The 24,974-nt window shown below is 41.0% G+C and overlaps 1 protein-coding gene across 3 annotated transcripts in view; it reads right to left on the bottom strand.

Moving 5' to 3' along the window:
* The window catches only part of AP3B1 (adaptor related protein complex 3 subunit beta 1), a 339,716-nt gene that overhangs the window by 117,851 nt on the left and 196,891 nt on the right, over nt 1-24,974 (bottom strand). For all 3 annotated transcript variants that reach the window (XR_013346132.1, XM_077816999.1, XM_077816998.1), the window contains exon 15: nt 4,380-4,556. Coding sequence is in view for 2 of the 3 variants with exons in the window: in XM_077816999.1 (XP_077673125.1) it covers nt 4,380-4,556 (177 nt within the window). In the remaining variant the exon portion in view is untranslated. The remainder of the gene's footprint in view (nt 1-4,379; nt 4,557-24,974) is intronic.

Here is a 24,974-nt window from a genome sequence, read left to right as displayed (position 1 = left end):
ACTGATACCATACAATGCCTGTCTAAAAATGTCAATGTAAAGTAAAATGTACTAGAAAAATGCACTAATAATTTTCACTGTTATAATGAAAATAGGGTTATATGACTTTCCACAGATACATACATTTTTTCTGAATGATTTTGATTAATTGGTGTAAAAATGAAAGAGTAATAAAATCACAGAGAGGAGAACTTTATTTTCCCTCTAAAATGGTGTGGGCTATGTAAATATATCACAAGATGCGTTATGGTGTCAACAAAAGATCTGAAAAATGATGAATTTCCAATGATGAAAAGTATACTTAGTGTTTTCTCTTTTAAGTGGGCTCTTCCTCTTTTCCCTTCTCCACTTTTATCAGCCTATGAAAAGGCTTATCCTCTCATGCTACTGTATGAACTCTGGAAAAGGGATAGTGCTCTTTATTTTGTAAAATTTGTATGATATAAAATGAATGTTTTTATTATGATATACATAAAGTAATAAAATTGTAACCTTATATCAGACAGAAAATACGTAATCATCTGGACTCATGCAATGTTTATGCTGTACAGTCCAAATGAAATGCACTGTCTTGGAAAGGGGGTTCTCAGGTGCCAAAGGTTAAACTAAATCAGGTTATCCCTTCCGCAACATTTGCTACCAGGACTCCCGGGCTTTAAATTAAAACTAACCCCTTTTCAACCTGCCAGAAACTCCAAAAGAACAGAATGGAGAAAATTACAGCCTTTAATTGTAAATTGCCACTGGGGCACATAGATGGAGACAGCACTATATACCTCCTTGCACCAGTATTGGTGAATAAATTTGGTCCTGTAAGGTTTAGTTTTTGCTTACCAGCAGAATCTTTCCATTCAAAAAAGAGATTACAGAATCCCAAAGTCTACAATTAACTTCTATGTCCTACAGTCATAATATAGACACAACAAATTTGGATTCCTAGAGCCCCACAAAAGAATGCTTTAGGTCTCCAAGTTTCCTTCAAGAGCAATGACTTGCTCAGAGCATCATATGCAGCATTCAATATAGAAATTTGCACAGAAAGACTAATTTCTCTTGTCCTGTGACAAAGCAACCAAACTTTCTAGAATATATGTGGAGGTAAATAATAAACATAATGGCTTCTGGGGGAGCTCGGTACCGCTGCCTTGCAGCAGGGTAGTGGCGTAAGGGCTTCTGCCCAGAAAAGGGGGGTCTCGGGGCTTCTGCCCCATGGGGCACATCAGCTGGGGGCTAAGGGCTTCAGCTTGAGCAAGGCTGAAGCCCCGAGCCCCAGCAGATGCCTCCCATGGGGCATAAGGCCCAAGCCCCAGCAGGCATACCCCAGCTCTTGAACTTCTGAAGATGGTCATATGTAGCTCGGAGGGTCAGTAAGTTTGGCCACCACTGATCTAGTTTGACCTCCTGTACGTCACAGGCCACCACAGTTTACCCAAATACCCATATACTGAAATCAATAACTTTAGTTAGTCTAAAGCATTTCAGTCCTCACTTACGTGCCACTGGCAGAGAAGAGACCAAGATCGACTAATGCTTGAGGCCTTGCAATGCCAGGGAACTGATTGGGTGTAATACAGCCAGATCATCCCAGCAGATGAGCTTTACTCCATGCAGCTGAGGAAGGCAAAAAAAATCTGCTAATCTGACTTTAGGGAAAGTTCTTTCCTGACCCCAAATCTGGCGATTAGTTTGACTCTAAGCATGTAAGCAAAATACACAAGCCAGGCATCTAAAAAAGAGGATCTTCTGTACCACATCGGAACATTGGTTTCACCCTGCCTGGTGTCCCTTCTACAGAGGAAGGCGAAAAACAGAATGTGTATGGTCAATTGTGCAGTCAGGAGGAATCCTTCCTGAACCCTGTAGGTGACCAGCTGAAGCCCTGAAGCATGAGATTAGATTAGTCATTGTCTCAATGGAGAACTGTAAGTGTTACAAGCATATTGAGGGCAATGCAGGCAATCTTGTTCTCCCTATGGCTCGGGAAGGAAAGAGATCCAGGGAGATTCCTAAAAAATTTGGGGAAAGAGGAAATTTCATGCATAGTAATTGGACATATGTCTAGTATATCAAGAATGTTGGGTGCTATTCATAACAAAATGTAACATTGTTGGGTATACCAAATGGTATTTATTAATCTCTCTGTTGCTTTTTAGTGAAAGCCACACTCAAGAAAATACAGAAACAATCTCTGATACATTAGTAGCCACTAAATAACTGATAGATTCTCAGTTGAAAAAGAAATCATATCCTTCAAATCTAGTGATATATTTGTGCATTGGAGGCTGCTTTCTCCATGACACCTGCTGAAACAGCTGAGGGAGTCTGTTGCGATGCTGAGTTTTATTTATATTGGGAATGCTCAAAGAGAAATTATTTTCTGCCATTTCAGACTAACCTCTTGGTCACTTCCTTCTATGAGGGTTAACAGAATATACTATGACCAGATTCTCTAAATCTGAAGCAAGAAATGAGGACGTGTTTGTTCTTGTTTGACCATTTGTTTTGCACCAACATCTGCTTCATGTTGGTTCTACATCTGAAGAGATTAATTGTTCCAGTTGTCAGCAGATACGGAATTCCCTTGTGAGAAGACTGATTCCACAAACATTTCCTGAAATTGAAAAGTATCTAAGTCCAATTTTGAGAAGACAGGCAAGGAAGGAGCTACTGTGCAGCTGAGAGCATCAATTTGCAATAAGTAAGAAAGCAAGGCAGCTGAATGGCTTTCCTGCCGGAAGGACAGGGCTGAGAGGGCATCTGTTTCAGAGAAAACTTTATGTGGAAGATTCTCTTCAGGCAAGTACATATGATTTTTCCAGAGCACTGAAGTGAACACTTAAAATAGACAGGATCCAGAGCACTCTTGAGAATCGGTGATAAATCCCAGTGATTTTAACATTGAGCGTGTGGAGAAAGGACTCAAATTCAAACATAAGAACATTGGCAGGACAATAGGCTCCTTAAGATAGAACTTCTAACTCCACCTTGGAAAAACCTTTGGATGAGTACATAGCGCCAATTTATCTTTGCAAATATGGTGTATCTTTGCAAAATATGATCGCTAAAGCATAAAGCTTATTCGCTCTGAACTGAAACCATTGCAATCAGGAAAATGATCTTCCATATAAGAATCCTGAACTCTCACGTAATGAATGGCTCAAAAGGGGCTTACATTAGTTTTGTTAGTACCTCATTAGTACCCCATTACACTGAGGGCTTTTTAATGAATGGTCAGAACATGTCAAAAGCCCCACATTAACCTGATTTCCCCTCCACTCTCCCTCACCCCCCCAAAACAAAACAAAACTACACACTGATCTGGCTTCAACAAATTCGTAACAGGCTAAAATAGTGGTCTTATCACCCTGAGATGTAGTGAGTCTAAGTTAGACATAGGCAGGTGAAGAAGATTGTCCAGCATTTTTAATTCAGGATAATAAAAAAAGTCCACATAGGACTGTTTGCACAGGTCTGGAAGGACAGGGAGATAGAGAAAAACTTCAGGCAACTGGCTATAGAAAAGTGGACAACTTTCATGACAAATGTGCTCCATTTTGTAGCTTTGTGAAAAAATGCTATATTCCGTGGCCATACAATGACAATTCACAAGGCCCTCATCAAAGATGAATGGGGCAGTTCATAGCCTGAAAAAATAATGGAGAGGTATCTGCAGATTCAGGCAGGCATAAGTGTATCCGTTTATATTCAGTTCAAGTTTTTCCAATTATCTCTATGACCGAAGGGCTAGAAAAGCTTTTTTTTTAATATGAAATGACAGGGTAAGAAAAGGGAAGTGGTCATTGTGACAGTTTTGAGGTAACTGCACCTCTGACCCCTGTGTGGTCTGCTAAAAGGATGTCCCCTTAGGTGCCCTGCCTCCAGTCATCACCTCTCTACAGGCAGAGTCCTGAGACTCTGCCTCTACTGGAGATTTAGGCTCGTAGTCCCCCTGCAATTCACTGTTATCCTAGCAGATCTGACCTGAGAAAAAGGCAAGAGGGATTTTAGGACATCTGGTGGGAGGCAAAGCATGGTCCCAAAAGCATGTGAAAATTAGCAAAGCAGTTTGCTTTGGAGTTTTACGTTCAAAAAGCATTAACCCAAACAACTGAAAATCAAGGTGGGTTTGTCAAATTCCCTGCAAATGGAATTGCTACATTTCACACAACCCTAGTGCTAAGGGAACAAATACACTGACCTCCTGTTCTGTGTGCTACTAGTTTTGGGTCCAGTCAGTGATGCGGTAGTAAATTTCCACGTGTAAAGCTTGCTTGTTTTAGATCTATATGTAAGAAAGGAGTGCTAATCCATGCAGAATGCAAAAAATATACTTTCCTGTGGCAGGAAAGGATCCCTTTTTTATATAGTCTTACGCTTACCTGTTTTGAGTTGGTTAAATACAGTTTTGCTCCCAAATTTAAGATCTGCAGCTTCACAAGGTCATCTTCATTAGTGAAGCTCTTAGCCATCTTTCTCAAAACATCAGGTGCAATCTTTGGAACTCGTTCACAATACTCCCCAGTAAGCCAGAGAATGCTGGCTCTAGCCACAGGAACCTAAGTGATGAAAGAGTTAAATATATATTTCACAAATATACTCATTTGTAACTTTAATTTGCTACTGAATATGCATATATATAAGTATGCAAGTAATCAAATATTTACTACTGTTACTGTGATAATACTAGAAGCCCCAACAAAGATCAAGACCCCATTATACTAGACATTGTATATGCATATAGTAAGACAGACCCTGCTCCAAAGAGCTTAGAAGCTAAACAGACAAGTAAGATGAAGGGCACTACCGGAAACAGAGGGACAGTGATACCATGATTTGCCTATGTTCATAGTGCAAGTAAGTGGAAGAGTGAAGAACAGGACCCAGGTGTGCCCTATTCACCACACTGTCTCTCTTTCCAACATGACCTTCAATGGTATGGTGTTAGGCATTTTATCCATAGCTGTGTAAACAATGTTTGTTTGGTGGGTTTTTTTGTTTGTTTTAATACAATAAACTCCCTCAACTCCAGGTCATCTGTTTTGAAGATGCAAGAGACATTGCTCAGGTAGTTGCTAGCCTTCCTTTATAACCATTTTTTAAATTCCTCTCACTTCACTAAAATGACAATCTGCCTGAATTTTCATTAAAAAATTATCTTAAATAGGGTAAAATTTTTCTCAAAAGTCTGAGGAAAATTGGACATGGAATTTGGGAGAGATGAGGGCTCAAAAATGAAACCATCTCACCTCCTGAATGTTTTTCTAACATTTTTGATGTCCACAGCTACAAAATATCGTGGCCAGAAACTCCAAACTGTTTTTAGTATAAAGAAAAGGAGTACTTGTGGCACCTTAGAGACTAACCAATTTATCTGAGCATAAGCTTTCGTGAGCTACAGCTCACTTCATCGGATGTACCACAAGTACTCCTTTTCTTTTTGCGAATACAGACTAACACGGCTGTTACTCTGAAACCTGTTTTTAGTATGTTGGTTTTCATAAAGACTGGTATCTTTAACCACATTTGGTTGGTCTGTTGGTAAAGCAATTCAAAATGCTGGTTATTAAAGGAAGTTCTAGTGTATAATATGGATTCAATGATGACTTCATAAAGGGAAAGTAGGAATATGCCAAATGGGGTGAAACTGGGAGTGGTTAGGAGTTAGACGGAGAGAGTTACATTCAAGGAGAGGGGTGCCATGTAGTCTCCTACGGTCAACTTCAAAACCTGCACCACATGCCTCCCCAAGACATAGCTCTCCTCGCACAACATGGGAGAAAGGTAAGGGGTGGAGGTGTCTGTTGTGTGCCTAATACAACATAGGAAGCAAATGTAAGAAAGCTACATGGAGGAAGTAGAATTTTTTTGTAGGTAAAAGCAAAGTCCATCTTTGCACATCTTGAAAGGAACAGTGTCCCTGTACAGCATGCAAATTCTATAGGGACTCTTGTCACTAAGCAAAGTTTTAAAACGGTAAAAAAACCCAACAGATTTGCTGCATGGTAATTGCTTTATAACACTTGTGCTTAATAAATTACTACGACTTCGTAAAGTGTTTTTCACTGCAGTAATGTACAGATATTTTCAACCTTAACTCCACTTCAACTAGGTTTTTGGTGCTTGAGACTAAATATTACATGCAAAATAAAAAATAAATCTGTGTTACTGCCTCATTTCTCACCTCCTCTGCTCCCTACTTTCCCAACTTGTGCATTCCTTAGGCAAACTCCCATTTAAGTTAGTTGAAGTTTTGCCTTAAGTAAGGAACACAGGATTGGAACCAAACTTTGGAAAGTCAAAGTTCTGAATATCAAAGCAGCAACAACCACACCTCCTTGTGGATATGTTGTGTTTTCTTTTCCAGTGTATGGCAATAGGGCAAAAGAGCTAATATATGTATGTGCAATGTGGCATAATTACAGCAAGAACCAGAACATTGACTTTGCTATCTTTTATGCATTTAAAAATGTCAACTATAATATGGCATTAACTAAATTTATACCAATGCCCCCTCTGCCCCACTTTAACTATATTCAGTCAAAGAATGCACATGACAATGCCTTTGAAACAAGGACTGCATCTTCCTATAGTATCAGAACACTACACCAAGAATTATATAACATATTTAATCACAAATGGATACATATGTAATTTATAAGTAACTGACCTCCAAATTAAGGTGAATGGAGGGTAGGGTAGTGGGGGCATAAGGGAAGGGAGGAAGAAATCAAGCCCAGCACACTTCTGAGAGTAAAATGACAGGAGGAAAAAGTTTAGTTCTGAAGCAAGAGTGCTCAGGAAAAAAGAAAAGATCCTTCAAAAAAGCAAGTCTGAGTCCTCAACAACAGGATAAACCAAAAACCCTCTCTCCCTTAATGAAGTGAGTTGATTAAGGATCGAAACCAGAACTGTAGTAGATATTCATTTTCATCTGTTAGCATTCTCAAAACTCAGAATGCAAACAAACTCATGGAGGTCTCGGGAACAGTGTTAAAAAAATATAGACACAGGCCAAGGTATTTTATTCTATACTTCATATAGTTGCAACTATACACATCAATAAAAACAGAACTAAGTGTGTTATGGGAAAACAAAGGATTCCCACCAACGAGGAGGAATCAAATAGATTGTGGCAAAACAGAGCAGTAAGTTCAACAAAAAAATCTCAAAAGCATAAATGAAAAGTCCAAACATTGAAAGATATGCAAGCTAGGGTTAATGTAACTCCAAAACAACATAATGAAGGAACCATAAAGCCCTAAGATATGGCATATTTTCTTGCAACACTGACAGTATTTCTAAACTGTATTGTAGTCTAATGGGCAAGAGCAAGGAGAGACATACTGAACAAATGCCAAGTGAAAAAGTTTTAAATACAGTTAGAAAATATATTCATGTAATGTGATAAGACTGATGCCATTACTGTACACCAACCTCAGAAGGGAAAGAGGTTATTTCTAATGTTCCAAAGGTTACACTGCATTAAGACCTTACTCCCAATCTATTATTTTAAATTGGGCTAAAGAATAGTAATTGAGTGGTACATTAAATTTTCCAGTACGGGGAACAGTTCAAGTTGCCTGCAGTACAGATAGATACCTCTAAATAAGAATATATGGGCAACTTCAGATTTCAGTTATGCTAGATTTATTTTTCTTAAATATTTCATTACATACTTGTTAAAAAAATAGAATTTTACAGGAGACCACCAACTATGCTAGTTTAGGTAGCTGCATCAGAGAAGCCTTTTTGGCGTATAGTTCCTCCTTCATGAAGCAAAAAAGCCACTCACACAGCAGACCATTTCAAATATATTGTCAATTATCTGAGAAAATTCAATTTAATACCTTCTCTAAGTTAAACAGGGCCTTAAAATTTGTAACCACTGAGATATATTTAAGCCAATGCATTTATTTTATTCCTTCCAAGGCCTTTTCTGTTAAATTATTAAAATACTTCGCACAATGTAACTATTAATGCAAGAGCTATAGCCACGTAAAATAATTTTTGAAATTCAGATTAAAAATTGCACCAGAATGAAGCTTCATTTGAACAAAAGATAGCTGATGTTTCATCTTTTTGTTTCTCTTTTGACTAAGGTGGTTAGTTTGCTATGTAAATACTGTGTACATTAAACACAGTTTTGTGCAACAAGGATCAATATCAGAGACTGTTTGAATCAACCCCAAGCGAAAGCCATTTTAATGAAAAGTATACATGGAACTGATGAACCCAATGTTTCTGTGTCAGTGGATTCGTTAGGGGTCAGAATCATATAATATTTTCAGATTTCTTTTTCCCTGTTTAAGTCTCTCAGTCCTCATCTATGTAATAGCAAGTGTATGATCCTGTACCCATTGTTTGAGACATTCTAAACCATTCAAAAACAGCAAACAAGAAATGAAGCCACTTCTACTCCTTCATTGCCTTTCCAGTAGAGCGTAAGTAGGGACCTTGAATTGACAAAAATACAGGAAATAATACTTCCATTATGTAGTCTTGCTTTGCATTATCCTCAAAGGAAAACAGGATTGTAAATTACTTTGCCTGATGCTTTATTCTACATGCCCTGAGCAAGTGGTTAAGTGCACTTTTCAAACCCTAGTATTAGAAGGCAGTTTCTACTGCCATTTTAACCCATTAACTTGTCGGGGGGAGGGGGGCTGTTGTGGGAGAGGGAATGAGGCCTTGGCTGTTCAGCAGTTAGAGAAAGACATCTAGAAAGATTTTATAGATCACTCTGTAAGCAGCTAAATTCAATAGCTATTGTGTTTTCAACTAAAACCTCATTGCACAACATGCCATTCTAAAGTAAATCTTGCAAACACAAAATTTTATTTACTCAAATTTGTCAAGGAAGGAATCAACAGACATCTAAACTAATAGCAAATTAGACCTAATATTCTGCATCCACACCCAATAGGTTTTGAAATTCAGCTGGGATTAGAAAGAGGGTGAAATGGCAGACTGTTTGCTAGAGGATGGGAAAGTGCCTGGGAAACAGCGGGGAGGTTGGGGGGGGGGGGGGGGGAGTATTGTTTTTTTGTTTTCTGAATTGTTTTTCCACAGTGAAACATTTCAAGGACTCCTCTATTATACGAACCCCAACAACGTAAAATTCTTTAAAGGTGATTCCGCTCCCTCCTCCAGCTCAGCTGCATTTTTCTTTTTGTTTTAGTCTGGTTAAAACCTTACAAATCCAGTATTTACCGGGTTGCAATGCCTCAAAGGACTATGCATATTTGAGAGAGAAAACTACAGAACTCTAGAACACTAAACAAATGTAATGTATTGCACATGGAGAGACTTTCATATTAATAGCAGGATGCATGAAGATGTAATTGGTCTAAAGGTTTAAAAAAGTTTTCGTAGTTATTCCAGAGCAGGGCAAACAGCTCAGGCAAGACTACGAGCTGCAGTTTTGGATTTGGTATAGGAACAAAGCCTGTACTCTAGGACACCTCCCCACAATTTAAGGAAAGCAGGGCTTAATCAATGGAAACAGCTAGCCAACATGTATCCTGCACTCTTGGAGCCCATACCTGAAATGCAGCAATAAGAGGATGTTCCAGAAGTGCATCCCTCTTGAGGTTTATTTTTGGGAGGAGGGGAGAGGCAGTGGCAGCAGGAGAGGAGGACATGCCCTAAGACCACTCCCACAAGCCTCCCAATCCTATTCTAATGGCAAGAATAGTAACCTAACCCTCTTTTCCTAGCTATCAATGCTTCTGGAAAAATCATGGAGCAGGTCCTCAAAGAATCAATCTTGAAGTACTTGCATGAAAGGAAAGTGATCAGGAACAGCCAGCATGGATTCACCAAGGGAAGGTCATGCCTGACTAATCTAATCGCCTTTTATCATGAGATTACTGGTTCTGTGGATGAAGGGAAAGCAGTGGATGTATTGTTTCTTGACTTTAGCAAAGCTTTTGACACGGTCTCCCACAGTATTCTTGTCAGCAAGTTAAGGAAGTATGGGCTGGATGAATGCACTATAGGGTGGGTAGAAAGCTGGCTAGATTGTCGGGCTCAACGGGTAGTGATCAATGGCTCCATGTCTAGTTGGCAGCCGGTGTCAAGTGGAGTGCCCCAGGGGTCGGTCCTGGGGCCGGTTTTGTTCAATATCTTCATAAATGATCTGGAGGATGGTGTGGATTGCACTCTCAGCAAATTTGCGGACGATACTAAACTGGGAGGAGTGGTAGATACGCTGGAGGGGAGGGATAGGATACAGAAGGACCTAGACAAATTGGAGGATTGGGCCAAAAGAAATCTGATGAGGTTCAATAAGGATAAGTGCAGGGTCCTGCACTTAGGACGGAAGAATCCAATGCACCGCTACAGACTAGGGACCGAATGGCTAGGCAGCAGTTCTGCGGAAAAGGACCTAGGGGTGACAGTGGACGAGAAGCTGGATATGAGTCAGCAGTGTGCCCTTGTTGCCAAGAAGGCCAATGGCATTTTGGGATGTATACGTAGGGGCATAGCGAGCAGATCGAGGGACGTGATCGTCCCCCTCTATTCGACATTGGTGAGGCCTCATCTGGAGTACTGTGTCCAGTTTTGGGCCCCACACTACAAGAAGGATGTGGATAAATTGGAGAGAGTCCAGCGAAGGGCAACAAAAATGATTAGGGGTCTAGAACACATGACTTATGAGGAGAGGCTGAGGGAGCTGGGATTGTTTAGCCTGCAGAAGAGAAGAATGAGGGGGGATTTGATAGCTGCTTTCAACTACCTGAAAGGGGGTTCCAAAGAGGATGGCTCTAGACTGTTCTCAATGGTAGCAGATGACAGAACGAGGAGTAATGGCTTCAAGTTGCAGTGGGGGAGGTTTAGATTGGATATTAGGAAAAACTTTTTCACTAAGAGGGTGGTGAAACACTGGAATGCGTTGCCTAGGGAGGTGGTGGAATCTCCTTCCTTGGAAGTTTTTAAGGTCAGGCTTGACAAAGCCCTGGCTGGGATGATTTAACTGGGAATTGGTCCTGCTTCGAGCAGGGGGTTGGACTAGATGACCTTCAGGGGTCCCTTCCAACCCTGATATTCTATGATTCTATGATTCTATGATTCTTAATCCCTCCTGTCAATGGCATGCCCCAATACAATTTCCCTTCCAAGTGTTAAACTCTCCAGTGCCAAGTATCCACTTTAATCTCCCTCCAACTGACAAAGTTGGCAACGCCTCATGCTCCTTTCATCCCAGTGGCAAGTGTTCCTTCCCAACTCCTGATTAAAAATTAGCCCTGCATGCCTGTTTCACAATCAAGCTGTGCACCTTGACACAACTGAGAATGTCCCTGAAACAGAATGAAAGATGACAGAAGCAAAATACCACCAATACGTGGAAGAAGTTGCCTTAGTAATGCTAGATGAGGGCAAGACAACAGCGAAATAGAGTTCTCAACACCTAGCAAGCAGCACCGGGCAGAACAGTGAGTGCTTGATCCTGGGCACAATGTGCCCCTGCCAATCTTTAATGGGAGGGAGAACCTAATTTAGAACATACTTAGATTGTAAACTCTTCAGAACAGCAGCGTCTTTCTTATCACAGAATATTAGGGTTGGAAGGTCATCTAGTCCAATCCCCTGCTCAAAGCAGGACCAACACCAACTAAATCATCCCAGCCAGGGCTTTGTCAAGCTGGATCTTAAAAACATCTAAGGATGGAGATTTCACCACCTCCCTAGGTAACCCATTCCAGTGCTTCACTACCCTCCTAGTGAAACAGTGTTTCCTAATATCCAACCTAGACCTCCCACACTGCAACTTGAGACCATTGCTTCTTGTTCTGTCATCTGCCACCACTTAGGACAGCCGAGCTCCATCCTCTTTGGAACCCCCCTTCAGGTAGTTGAAGGCTGCTATCAAATCCCTCCTCACTCTTCTCTTCTGCAGACTAAATAACCCCAATTCCCTCAATCTCTTCTTGTAAATCATGTGCCCCAGCCCCCTACTCATTTTCATTGCCCCCTGCTGGACTCTCTCTAGTTTGTTCACATCCCTTCTGTAGTGTAGACGGAACACTCCAGGTGTGGCCTCACCATTGCCGAATAGAGGGGAATAATCACTTCCCTCGATCTGTTGGCAATGCTCCTACTAATAGAGCCCATTATGTCGTTGGTCTTCTTGGCAACAAGGGCACACTGCTGACTCATATCCAGCTTCTCGTCCACTGTAATCCCCAAGTCCTTTTCTGAAGAACTGCCGCTTAGCCAGTCGGTCCCCAGCCTGTAGCGGTGCATGGGATTCTTCCGTCCTAAGTGCAGGACTCTGCACTTGCCCTTGTTGAACCTCATCAGATTTCTTTTGGCCCAAACCTCCAATTTGTCTAGGTCATTCTGGACCCTATCCCTACCCTCCACCGTATCTACCTCTCCCCCCATCTTAGTATAATCTGTGAATTTGCTGAGGGTGCAATTAATCCCATCATCCAGATCACTAATAAAGATGTTGAACAAAACCGGCCCCAGGACCAACCCCCTGGGGCACTCCGCTTGATACCAGCTGTCAATTAGACATTGAGCCGTTGATCACTACCCGTTGAGCCTGACAATCTAGCCAGCTTTCTATCCACCTTATAGTCCATTAATGTATTTTATGTATCTATAGAGTGCCTAGCACAGTAAGGATGGAGTCCAACTACTACTGCAATATGAATAGGCCTGGCAGAATTCAATTTTTCTTTTTTCTAATGTCAATGATTTTTATCAATTTTTATTTTTAAGATTTTTTATATTTTTATTATTTTTATATTTGTGGAGGTAGGGCTGGGGCTAGGGCAGTGCTGACAGTGGGCTGTAGGGGGCTCCCTGCATAATCACATGTGTCAGGACACCGAGGAGCAAGGTGCAGGGCAAGCTGCAATCATCCTGGCCCAGTGAAGCACAGACCCCCTGGCCAGGACTGTATGGCAACCTCCGTTATACATTAAAAACGCTTTTAAATATATTTAACACTATTATAAATGCTGGAGGCAAAGCAGGGTTTGGGGTGGAGGGTGACAGCTCGCGACCCTCCATGTAATAACCTCATGACCCCCTGAGGGGTCCCAACCTGCCCGTTTGAAAACCCCTGCTGTAAACAGTAGCACTAGTTGTTGTCCGCTGCCCCGCTGATGAACAGTTCCTGCCTGGGGATGGCTCCCAAACTATTGGCTGGCAAATGAATGAGTGGGGCATTAACAGTAGAGCTGCAAAGGGCTCCCTGCATGGTCTTAGGACCTGTGACACCTGATCCCAGGCGGCACAAAGTGTGGGGAAGGCTGCAGCCTTGGTACTATCAGCTGGTGGTTAGAGAGAAAGCTCATGACAGCGGGGCTGCAGTGGACTTGCCCTGCACTGCCACGGGAGCCACTGAGCAGTGGGATAGTCTCCCTCATGGCTAAGAACTCTGCCTCCTCTTTCTTGCCGTCCTGGCCATGGTCTCAGTTCTATCCTTCCAGTACCGCAGCCTCCGCAGCACCTTGTTGCATGCAGGGATCTGGTGACAATGGCCCTGAGGCAGCACAGGGAGCCCTCTGCAGCTCCATTGTCAGGGACCCACTTGCTCACTCCTGTGACAGCAGGGCTGCTGCATGGTGGCAGAACCAGTGATACTGTATCCCTGCAGGCACGTCAACTGTTACTGATTGATTTTTTCCCGCCAATTTCTGTGTGTCAGCTGAAATCGACATTTACCGACAGTTATTGATTAAAACAGAATCCTGCCAAGCCTAAATAAGAATAATAATTTAACTAGTAGGGGGGAAAACTACAAATGGATAGAAGCACTGCAGTAGTATGCTAGAAAAAAATAAAAACTTATAGACTAGCTGGGTTTTCAAAGAAGTTACCTGTTTGTGGCATTTTTTGTTAAAAAATAGTAGCAAGTCTTTTTAGGATAATTAGGATGTGTTGAATCCAAACATGGTTGTTGCCAACCCTGCATGTTGTATGTAAAGGCCTCTACCAAGAGAATAAAGGAACATATGGAAATTGCTTAAGTGTAAATCTTTATTTCCTTTTCGTTTAGGAAAAACATACTTCAGTTAGATCTTAATTAGCTGTTGGAGATAATAAAAGTGATCAAATAGTTTGTAAAACTTTTTACAAAACTATTGAATTTCAGTTTCTTATTTGCAAGAGGTACTCAAAATAATTTAATAGGTTATACAATTATGACCTATCATGCTTACATGGCTCTTAAACTTGAGCATTAGCATCTTGAAATAAAAGTATACAAGCTGACTTAACTATCAAATACAACACAATCTAAAAACACCTGTTTTTAAAAGTGAAATTATTTTCTTGACTAAACATTAAGTAAATATTTTGATGCACACAAGTTTCACTATTGTGAAACTTTAAGAAACTATTCAACACTATTTCAAGAAACTTTGGTATACAGTGGCAGACTGAATCAACATCCTAATAGGTCAATTATTATGTTAACATCTACTTATTTGATAATACTGTCCTTCTGCACTAATTGTCAGATACATGGACACAATCTTATTCCAGTTGTCTATATTTGCATGCTCCTGTAGAAACAAGTCATGCTGTCCTACACCTACACTGGTGACTTCTGCACCCTATTGTGTGGCCACAGAATATTGCCTCCATGCAATCTGCTGGAATTGGTGGCAATGACACAAGCTGTAGCACCAGATCTCTCCATCCTTCTGTTTCCAACCCACTCTATTTGGAAGAGGAAGTATTGCATTTGGGCAGTGGGCCTGTCTCCAAACTAGTGTCTGTGTATATGTGAAAGAAAACTGCATCACTATTTGGGGGTAGAGCATTCTGAACAAAATGGCACATACTTCGTCACTGCTCGGGACTTCTACATACATCTTATAAATAAGCTCTGCTTCGCTTTTCACCTTCAGGTCCAGGTCACCCCTTCTGAGTTAGAAGCTAATGGCATCGCTGAAAAACTTTCCATATTTGTCTTCTTGCTGTGTCCAGCATCACAACCAGTCGGGCCATGATTTTGCAAATAGAGAATTTCCAGAACAGTAGGTCCCTATTGTAGTTGCTCACAAATGGCATGAGCAGGAGAACACTTTGGTTCCTTTGATGTGCCAGCTTTCATTCAAAGCTGCCCACATGTCATTTTGCTATAGTGAGCCAGCAAGAGAATAAGCACATCAGTCTACTGACTGCACCAACCAACACTGTTGGTATCCCTATGGACACAGCGTAAAAATCATACTTGTGTCTGCATCTTCCTGATAAACACACAGCTGATTGGTCTCACCTGCTCAATATTGAGCATCTCACTTCAGTCTCATCCTGAAAGCCACCAGCCAGAATGATTTTATCATGTTGTGCTTGTGTCATTAGTTGCTCGGACAAAAATATTGCAAGGTCCTCCTTATTTTCTGGAACTGCAATGAAATTCATCCAATTACTGCGTGTGGAAGAGGCACATATTTTCCTTTCACTACTCTTCGGATGGGTCTTGTACCTCTCTTGAGCATTTCTACATTATATCACCCTTGATAGACTCCTTGCAATACCTGTCAAACACATCACAATTTATTCTGTAGAAGTCTGCTCCAGTTTTTACAAATATCCCTGCAGGGTCTCCAAACATTTTAGTTCCAGACGGCTTGCAGAAGCTTTTGCATCTATTACACAACAGCTTCTCCCAACAGGGGTAACTGTTGGCAAGCAGTGGACATCAGCTGTCAGTACATCACCGAGTATTGCTTTTGTGCCTGTTCTTAGTCTGCCATTTGACTGTGCTAATGCCAAAGGGCAGGCATTAACTCATGTTTCAAAATTTGTTGCAAATTCACAGTCTTGCCAGCTTCATAGGCTGAGATTAATCACTGAAGAATATTTCTGTCTACCTTCATGGTAAAAACTTTCCTTTGACTTCTTTCCCCACCTCATACAGTATAGAAGAAGTTGGAGCATTATTTTTTAGCAGCACATCATGAACATGTATATGTCTAGGCTCGCCCTCTTCCGTCACAAGCTATTTCTCCCCACAAAGCTGTCCAATTGCACCTGTCCTAGGATATTTGCATGCAACATTGTATCTTCTACAGCTTTAGTGGCCAGAACTTTTGTTTCAACATTTTGCAATGAAGAGGGTGGTTCCTCGCCAGAAAAAACCTTGAATCACTGAAGTGTTTATAAGAGGGCATTCTCATCTTCATTGTCACACTGCTTCCTTGACTTATGTGAATAAGTTGGTCATCCAAGCCAACGTGGAACAAGGGTCAGGTGTCTGCTGCAATTTGGGCTCTTAGGTTGTAAATCAAGGCCTATTTGCTGATGGCTGAACAAGTCTTGGTGATGCCTGCAATTCCACCTCCTTTCTTTCCTATGCCATTAAGCCACTCTTGGCTCTAATTAGGATCCATTTGGTTGAACTTCAGACATGATCTCTTGACAACAAAGTTCCCTTGCTGGAACAACCTGAGCATGTCAATAGTTGATGCAATTCTGTGATGCAGATAGCACCCCACCATATATAGTCTGTATGGTCAGATATCATGGAGAATGACAGCACACATCTGAAGGTCAAGAGATGCAGCTCTCCATTTCCTTCTCTCTGGGCACAGCTGAATATGAGCGGTAGGGCCACCATTTCCATGTACTGCCACCAAAACCTGAAGTTCACACTACCTTCACCTTTGCAAATGTAGAGGTGAGATTTCAAAATCTTTGTGAAGCATGAACTGACATGAGCTCACCATAACAATGTGACCGAGTAGCTCTGATGGTATTCTCTTTGAGCTCCTGATCATGTGTTGCTATGAAGTCCAAGAGTTGTGGAAGAAGCAGGCTCCACAGTGCTTGAAATATCAATTTGTGAGCCTGCATTGCTCTAGCATATGACTTGCCATTCCTAGCTTGTTCTGTTGAGTTTGGGCTAAAAACATCACCTTCAATCCAGGCATCTGCTAGCTCCAAAGACTGTGGGTGCTGACCTTAGAGTTTTTGAAAGTTCATTCAGACATGAAGGCTTCCTAATCATGAAATAAGCCACTCTCTGTACTCTGGTGCAGCCCACTTTAGTTCCATCAGTGTACAGTACAGAGCTTCATCAACTGTTAGAACCATGTACTGCTGCCAATGCACTGATGACATATTTGCATCCCTATGCAAAAGTAACAAGAGTGTCTAGCTCATGGGCAGGGGCTTGAATGACTGATGAGTGTCCAATGGTAGTTATTACTGATTCTGTTGTCATGTGTCCATCCACATCCTCATTTTGAAGTTTAATGATAAAAAGCCATATCAGAGGATCTTGCTATCACTGCAGATTTGCAGTTTTCTTCAGATTCAGAGTACCACTCTGCGAACAGGGTTCTTGACTACTGGTTTAGCTTCATCATTTCTTACACTGGCTGGTATGATTGTGTCACCTAAATCAGGAACACCGAGTGTGCTGTTGTTTGATTACTTTAGATCAATAAACGTCAGATTGTGGCAAGTCATCTTTGCCAAGCAGTGATTTGGGTTTATGAAATGTGTTTTTGCCATTCAGAGAAGTATAATGTATATTAATATTGTCAGCTACATAGTGAATACATTTCTTGGGAATAAGATTAGGAGGAACAGCAGCAACCATTCTCATCATCCATTGTTAGCACGGTTTTCTCTACTAAGGCTTTGTCCACCTTTAAGATTCCTTCATAATACATACAGTGGCCAGACTCATGAAAAAGCAGAATAAGTTGTTTTGCCCAGTTGCTTGGTGGAGGGTGCACCCAAGACCAATATGCTTTGATGTCCATTACCTTCCACCGTTCACACAATATATAAATGAGCTACACTAAGCACCTTGAATTTCACTGATTCCTGTTTCTTAAGGTTCTCTTCATCAGTATTGCCCTCAAGAAAAGATTGGCCTTCATACAGCAAGTGGAGGAACACATACAGGCAATCTGAACAAGTCTTGGTGATGCATGATCCTCACTGACAAAGAAACCTTTGTGGCCAGGGTGTGAAATTTTCGGTGCAACATGTAAGAGTGATAGAAATGTGTCTTCTCGAGAATGGTCATCTCATCATTTGTGAGACAGATACATATTTATACTTGGCTGGACATGAGTGTTTGTCTCTCAGCATGCGACCAATCAGGCAAGGAAGTGAACTGAAATAAAATCCCAATATGAGTTTGGAGATTTTCCTTGCATGATGATCTACGAATGATGTAAAGTTAAGTGTGTGGAATTTCAATGACAGTTTCCGTTGCAAGATTGCAGTAACAATGCCAAACTTCAAGTAGCTCAAAAACATGGCCTTGACTGGCTGCTTTTTGAAGCTCATTTTGAAGCCAAAGCACTGCTATTTCAGTAAATTTTGTGCCTTCATTCCTTCTCATCACAGACTTCATAAACAGGATGTAACAAGCCAGGTGGTACTTGCCTTCAGCAACTAGGAGGTAATTTACTCCAGCTAAATGATCACTCATTTTGTAGTCAAATACTGCTGTTTGCATGATCTGTTCACTCATCTTCAATGTAGTTGCAGAGATGAGTCTCTGTTCTGGGAGTACTTCTTGACAAAAAACTTGCAACATCTCCAGGCAGGAGGTTTCACAGAACTGGACTCTCTTGTACTATGGACACTGGTGTCTTTACTGAGATCACTACAGCTTGCCACACGATACACTTGTTGCAGATGCTCTTGCTTTCTGTAGCCTCTGGATTTTAACTTTGTCATCGTGTTGGGCACAGCATTTTCTGTGCCACATGACTGATACTATCTGTTCTGAATGAAAGATTAACTCAATTCTGTTAATGGCCTCTATATTTGACATCTTGTAGTTTCTTTCTAATGGCTGTTGCCTCCCTTATTCTATGCAATCCTTCTTCACTTGCTTCATGCATGTCTCCTTTACCGGATTTTTAACAAATAATGCATAGACTTTAGGAAACTGGAGTGGATCTCCTGAGACTTACTACTAGTTCTATGGTTTACCTATAGCTGTAACCAATATGAATGCCATAAACCACCACCTCCTCTAACTTATGGTGCCTCACTCTATTCGTAAAAAAAATCCCACTACCATCTATTCTATATTAATTATATGACTCCAACTACAAGTCATTATGTAACTACAAAACAAATACTAAGCATGCAAGAAAATGATTTCACATGTTGCAGGAAAATAAACTTCTGTGTTATGATTAACTTATTTCTAATATTATGATATACAGATGACTAAACTGCTTCAAAAAGTTGAATATTAGGGTGCAATGTGTGTTAAAACTATGAAATGTCTCTTCTCATTTCTGTTCTTAATAGAATGAAAAAGAATTATGCCAAAGAATTTGATTTTACTGACAGGTACATGGACACAGTCGGTAAATCAAACATTTCTGGTGAAGTTTGGTGGCCATATTTATTTGCAAGTTTGAGCTTGCAAATAAATTACATTCAAAATTCAGCTTGGTAACAACCATTTTCAAAATCAGCAGGTTCAAATTATGTTAGAAAATGTTACCAACTTTTAACAAAAAATGCCTCTAAACCCCATATAGAGGATTGATTCTGAGATTTCAGTCTAGTCTATTATTTTCTATCTGTACTGAAAAATGCAAGACATTCCAACAGTTTTTGAACATCCACCCTCTGATTTCATAAAAAGGATCACTTAGAATGTGGATATGTCATAGCAACACAAAAAAGATAATTAATGAGGATCTTAGCTATTCCAAAGTGCAGTCAAATTTATGGGTGAGCATTCAGGCAATGATTCCTTTGAATCATGTCACTTTTCTGCAGTACACATACTGTGCTCTTTCCCCACAATTTTTTTTTTAAATGTTGGCACTATTAGGTATATTAATTAAGGCTGCTGTCACCCCCCACTTTTTTTTAAAACAGCAGACCTCACATAGGTTTCTCACCCACAGTTTGCTAAATATTAAATTGTAAAGAGTGATGACAGATTGTCTACTTTATGTTTAACTTGGCTGGCAGTGAATACTATCATTTTTAAAGAGCTTGAGTTTGAGAGATTTTCCTTGTTTAATATCTTCAACTCCTAAAGCTGCCACATTTTTCAGGTACATCTCAAAGTTAGAAAGTGAGGGTTCTTGAGATGTGTGAAGGGAAAGCGTTAGCACAGAGCTGTATTGAATAATATATATTTATATAGCTAAGCACTCTACAAAACATAGAAAAAGACCTGGGTTCCTGCCCAAAAGAGCTTATGAGCTAAGTTCAGACATACTACAAGTGATAACAGGAACAAGTAGGGTAAAAGGAAAATAATGATTTTTAAAGAACACCATATGATGAGTTCCAGTCATGCAGAGGGTACAAAGCATGGACTTGCTCAGAATTTTTCTTGTAAATGAGAGATTGAATCTTAGCATGGCCTCAAACAGCTCTGCAATTATTTCTTATTGAACTTCCTAACACTGCTTTATAATTAGTTAGACATATTTAGCTTGCTGTCCTATACCATTTTAAATGACTTTGAGGAAACTTCCACAAGAACTAGGACATTTCATATTGGGTGACACCTCAGAGCAACATTGCTGTGAAGGATTTTTCTTCCTGAATCCAGTGTCCACTAGGTACTTCCTCACTGAAAATGACAACCCATCAGCCCAACACAGGTGAAATTTATAACAACAAACTCCGAATGCACAAATGACACACTGTCCAATTTGTACCCATTAAAACAAACAAAAATACCCTAACAAAACTATAAACACACATTCAAGGAAAGTATATTGGAATAGATTAAAAGGAATTATTTTCTAATGATAAGTGTCTTGTTTTTATTTTATTCTTTTTATTTAATTTTTGTCATCATTTTCACAGGGTCAAATTCAACTCTGTTATAAGATGGGACAAAAATATTTGCCTCATTTATATGAAAGCTCAGTGTAGCTCACAGTATTTTACTCTGTTTTTCTTTATGCCACAATTTCCTAAGATACCAAACTCTTACATCAATCATATATGTATTCTTACAACAACTGGAAGTTCCTCACTTACATTTAAGTTAGCCACTTTCCGCCATACCATTTAAGAAGGGGAAACAGGATAGTAGGCAAGTACATCTTTTCTAGTTTCACTAAAGAATCTTGAAACCAACTTACGAGAGGTGACTGTTTCCAAGCAAAACAAATGAAAAAAATCCCCTGACCACTCCTTTAAAAAAAAAAAAGTTTTTAAATCCTTGCTTAATGTTTCACACAGCAGACACTGAGGCAGAGATGTTATTTTAGCTGTCAACCCTTTGTGGAAAAAAAAAAAGTATGTATTTTTGCAATTATGAGCTAAACGTTACGAGCACATTAATACATGGAAAAGTAAGGGGAATGTGTGCCACACGCAAACACTGAATCCTGTTTCATTTTAGTTCTTACACTGAGCTTTTAAGATCCCTGACCTCATTCACTGACCACCTTGGAAGACTGTCGAAAAAACTGATATTATAATGCATTATTTGAGAAATAATACATGGTTATGTTATTAAAGACTTGCATGCAATCTTAACTTGGCATTACCTGACATTTGCAATCTTAAACATCTCAACATAATTTAATTGAATTTCCTATTATTGATTTTTTAAAGGAAAATAAGTCAATCTAAAACTAGCTGGCCACACAGAAGAATACTCTATCCCATTCAAGGCATGCCCTGAAAGAGACAGGGCTCTTAGGGACAGACAGTAGGCCTTTATCTTGATGATCCAGCACATTTGACTCCAGCAGAGCAGTTTAATAAACAAAGCTCTTATCATGAAAATGGGATAGTAACTTTCTAAAAGAGTAATAACTGCTTAGTAGTCTAAAGTCTAGAAAAATGCCAGTCCATTATTAAGTCTTTGATAGGGACTGGTATCTGATGCTTCCAAAGAAAGTACAGGAAAACCACATAGTGAACAATTATGGAATAATCAGCCCACAGAGCAAATTTCTTTAAGGTGACCACTAGAAAAATTATAATAATCACTTCCCACATAAGCCTGGTCCACACTACAGAGTTAGGTCGATGTAAGGCAGCTTATGTCAACCTAACTGTATAAGGGTCTACACTAAAATGCAGCTTCCACCAACGTAACTCACTCACTACACTAACTTAATAACTCCACCTCCAACAAAAAGTGTAGTGCTTAGGTTGATGTAGTTAGGTCAACACAGTGTCAGTGCAGACACTGCACTGCTTACATCAACTGTTGCTGCCTTTCAGAAGCTGTCCCACAATGCATTAGTGACCACTCAATTGGTGCAAGCACTCCTGGTGAGGACGCACACCGTCAACACAAGGAGTGTAGTGTGGACATGCAAAAGTGATGTAATTACTGTGATGGCTGTAGTCAACGTAACTTAGGTCAACTTAATTTTGTATTGTAGACTTGCCCTTAGAGTGCACTCTGATTTCATTTTTCTTAAAACTTATATTTTAAAAGGTAGTTTTAAACCCTCCACCATATCCCAAATCAGGAGCTCAAGCCCTGTAGCTAGTTAAAAATGTCTTGCCACTGTACAATGTATAAACATATCAAACCTACTGTAATACAATCCCACACCGCAACAATATTCTGTCATCTGCTTCTCACACTTGCAGAGCCGGGGAAAGCACAGGACACTCATTAAACCTGAAATGCAGGGATCGTTTTACTACTCTCCCTAATAAACTTAGGAATAGAACTGTGGTTCAGGAGATGATAGTTTGACAGCCAAAAGGCCAAGGAAGGGGACACTATGTCAAATAGGTGTCATGGTCATACTCGTTCTGGGAGATACTTCTAGATTCCTGGTCACTAAGGATGCTCCATCTCATGGACATGCAAGCCTCACTTGAGGTTAACAGTTCCACTGTTCCAGCAGAGTTTAGCTGTGGTGGGAAATCACGATTACACAAAGTGATGCAATCCCTTTGGTAACTTGACTCAGTCCCTGACGGGGGCTTCAAAATTAGCATGATTAACATAGATTTTGATCCAATATTACACTGGAAGCCCATGAACAAGGGCAAAAAACCCAAGGGGAGGCGCACTCAGATACAAAACAACAGATATTTGGGGTATTCAGCAAGACTTAAATATTGCAGATACGAGTGCTAATAAAATTTTATTTGAATGAGTCTGTTTTTGCAAATGCTTATATTCAGGCTATTCTGAATCTTTCCTTATCCATTAATACCTGTTTGATATGAGTGAAGCCATGAACATTTTAATAGAACAGTAACCATTCAAAATTTTTATACAGGGTTTGAACAATTCAGAAGATGAAATTCAATTGTGTTTTGATGTACAAGCCATGAGAACTTTGTCTTATCCAAAAAAAGCCAGACTCAACAAATCAAATATTTTAGTTTATGTGATTTATATTTTAATACTTTAAGAAATCATACTGCAATTTAAAAAATGCTAAATTAACACTGAGCCATATTACTCTCCATCCCTTATGAAACTTAATGCATTGTAGACCACTCACTACACCACACTTTAAGACAGGAAGTGAAGTGCACCATTAACAATTGCAACAACAAGGGTGTAGTTACCCAAACTTTGATTTAACCTAGCACACAGAAGATAATACTCCAATTCTACTGATAAGTGCCACAGGATCATTAATGGCCAAGAGATCAGTGAGAATTCTAACACTGAGCAATGAGCACATAGCTCATGTGTTTTGCATCATATGAAGGTAAAATAAAAATTATCCCTCGAAGGAAAAATATTTGGAAACAACATAAGCATGGAAACAAATACTTAAATAAGAAAAAGTTGCCTGAAAGCCCACCAGCATAGCTGTCCCGCTCCTGCTATATTTTCCATATTAAACTCATATTTCTTGCCCTAAAGTATCCCTCCATCTTCTACTCCTAAGGGAATTCTGCACCACTGCATGTGCGCAGAATTCATGTCCCCCTGCAGATTTCTTTGCTTCCCTGCAGAAAAATTACTTTCTGACAGGGAAGCAAAGTGAAACTGCAAGAGCAGTCATGAACCACTCCCTAGCAGCGCAGGTTCAACGTTTCAGGCACCCAAAGCAACCAGCGGAAAGGTAAATCACAATGGGGCTGGGGACACCCTGAGCCGGGATCAGCTGCTAGTCCCAGCTGGGCTGGAGGCAGCAGAGGATAGGACCACCTTCTTCCCCTGCAAAGAGTGCCTGGGGCTGTGTCAGATCCACCCCCAGAAACCTCCCCCAGCTGCACGAAGCTCAGCATCCTCCCCTGCTTCCTGCCCCCATCACTCCTCAGCTATGGGGGGAGGGGTCACTGTATGGGGAGCTGCTCCCCATCCACCCAACCCCTGTGCGTCTGGACCTCCCATACCCAGACAACCCTGCCAAGCCTCACCCAGTACATCCAGAACCCCTTTAACCCTCCATAGCCGAACCCCACCCCACTGAACTGCAACCTGTGCACCCAAATCCCCTGCCTCCAGACCCCCACCCCTTCACCCAGACCACCCCCCACTGAGTTCCCTGCACTCAAACCCCCACCCTGATGCACCACCCTGAGTCCCCACATCCAGCTCCCCAGACCACTAACTAGCTGCACCCAGACCCCACCGCACCAAGCCCCACTCCCCCAGCACCCAGACCCTGCCCCCCCCCGCTGAGACCCCACACTCAGACCCCTCTGATGAGCCCCAACAACCTTTACCTGGAAGCCCCTGAATCTGGAACCCCGCAACAAGCCTCTGTGCATCCAGATCCCCACACACCTAGACCCCCCACTGAGCTGCCTGCACCCAGATTGTCCCACACAGAATCCTCTCACCCTACACCTGGATCCCCCACACAGAGCCCCTCCAAACTTGCATTCTGTCTGGTTGAGCCTACCTGCCCCACACCTGGTGCAGAGGGAGATGGCCTCAGAGTGTTTCTGGGGCAGGCCCAGGCCTTGTGCTGTGTCGGGTGCAGCCGCACGGCTAAGTCCGTGTCCTGGGAGTGAGTAGGCTGCAGGGTGATCTTCCACCTTTGTGCAGCCGGTGGCCTGTGCTCCCCACTGCCATGCTGAAGCTTCTGCATTTATTTATTGACAAA

Source organism: Eretmochelys imbricata, chromosome 5 (genome assembly GCF_965152235.1).
Source record: "Eretmochelys imbricata isolate rEreImb1 chromosome 5, rEreImb1.hap1, whole genome shotgun sequence".
Taxonomy (NCBI): domain Eukaryota; kingdom Metazoa; phylum Chordata; order Testudines; family Cheloniidae; genus Eretmochelys; species Eretmochelys imbricata.
The sequence above is the reverse complement of the archived record's forward strand: the minus strand, read 5'-3'. Positions and strand labels throughout refer to the sequence as shown.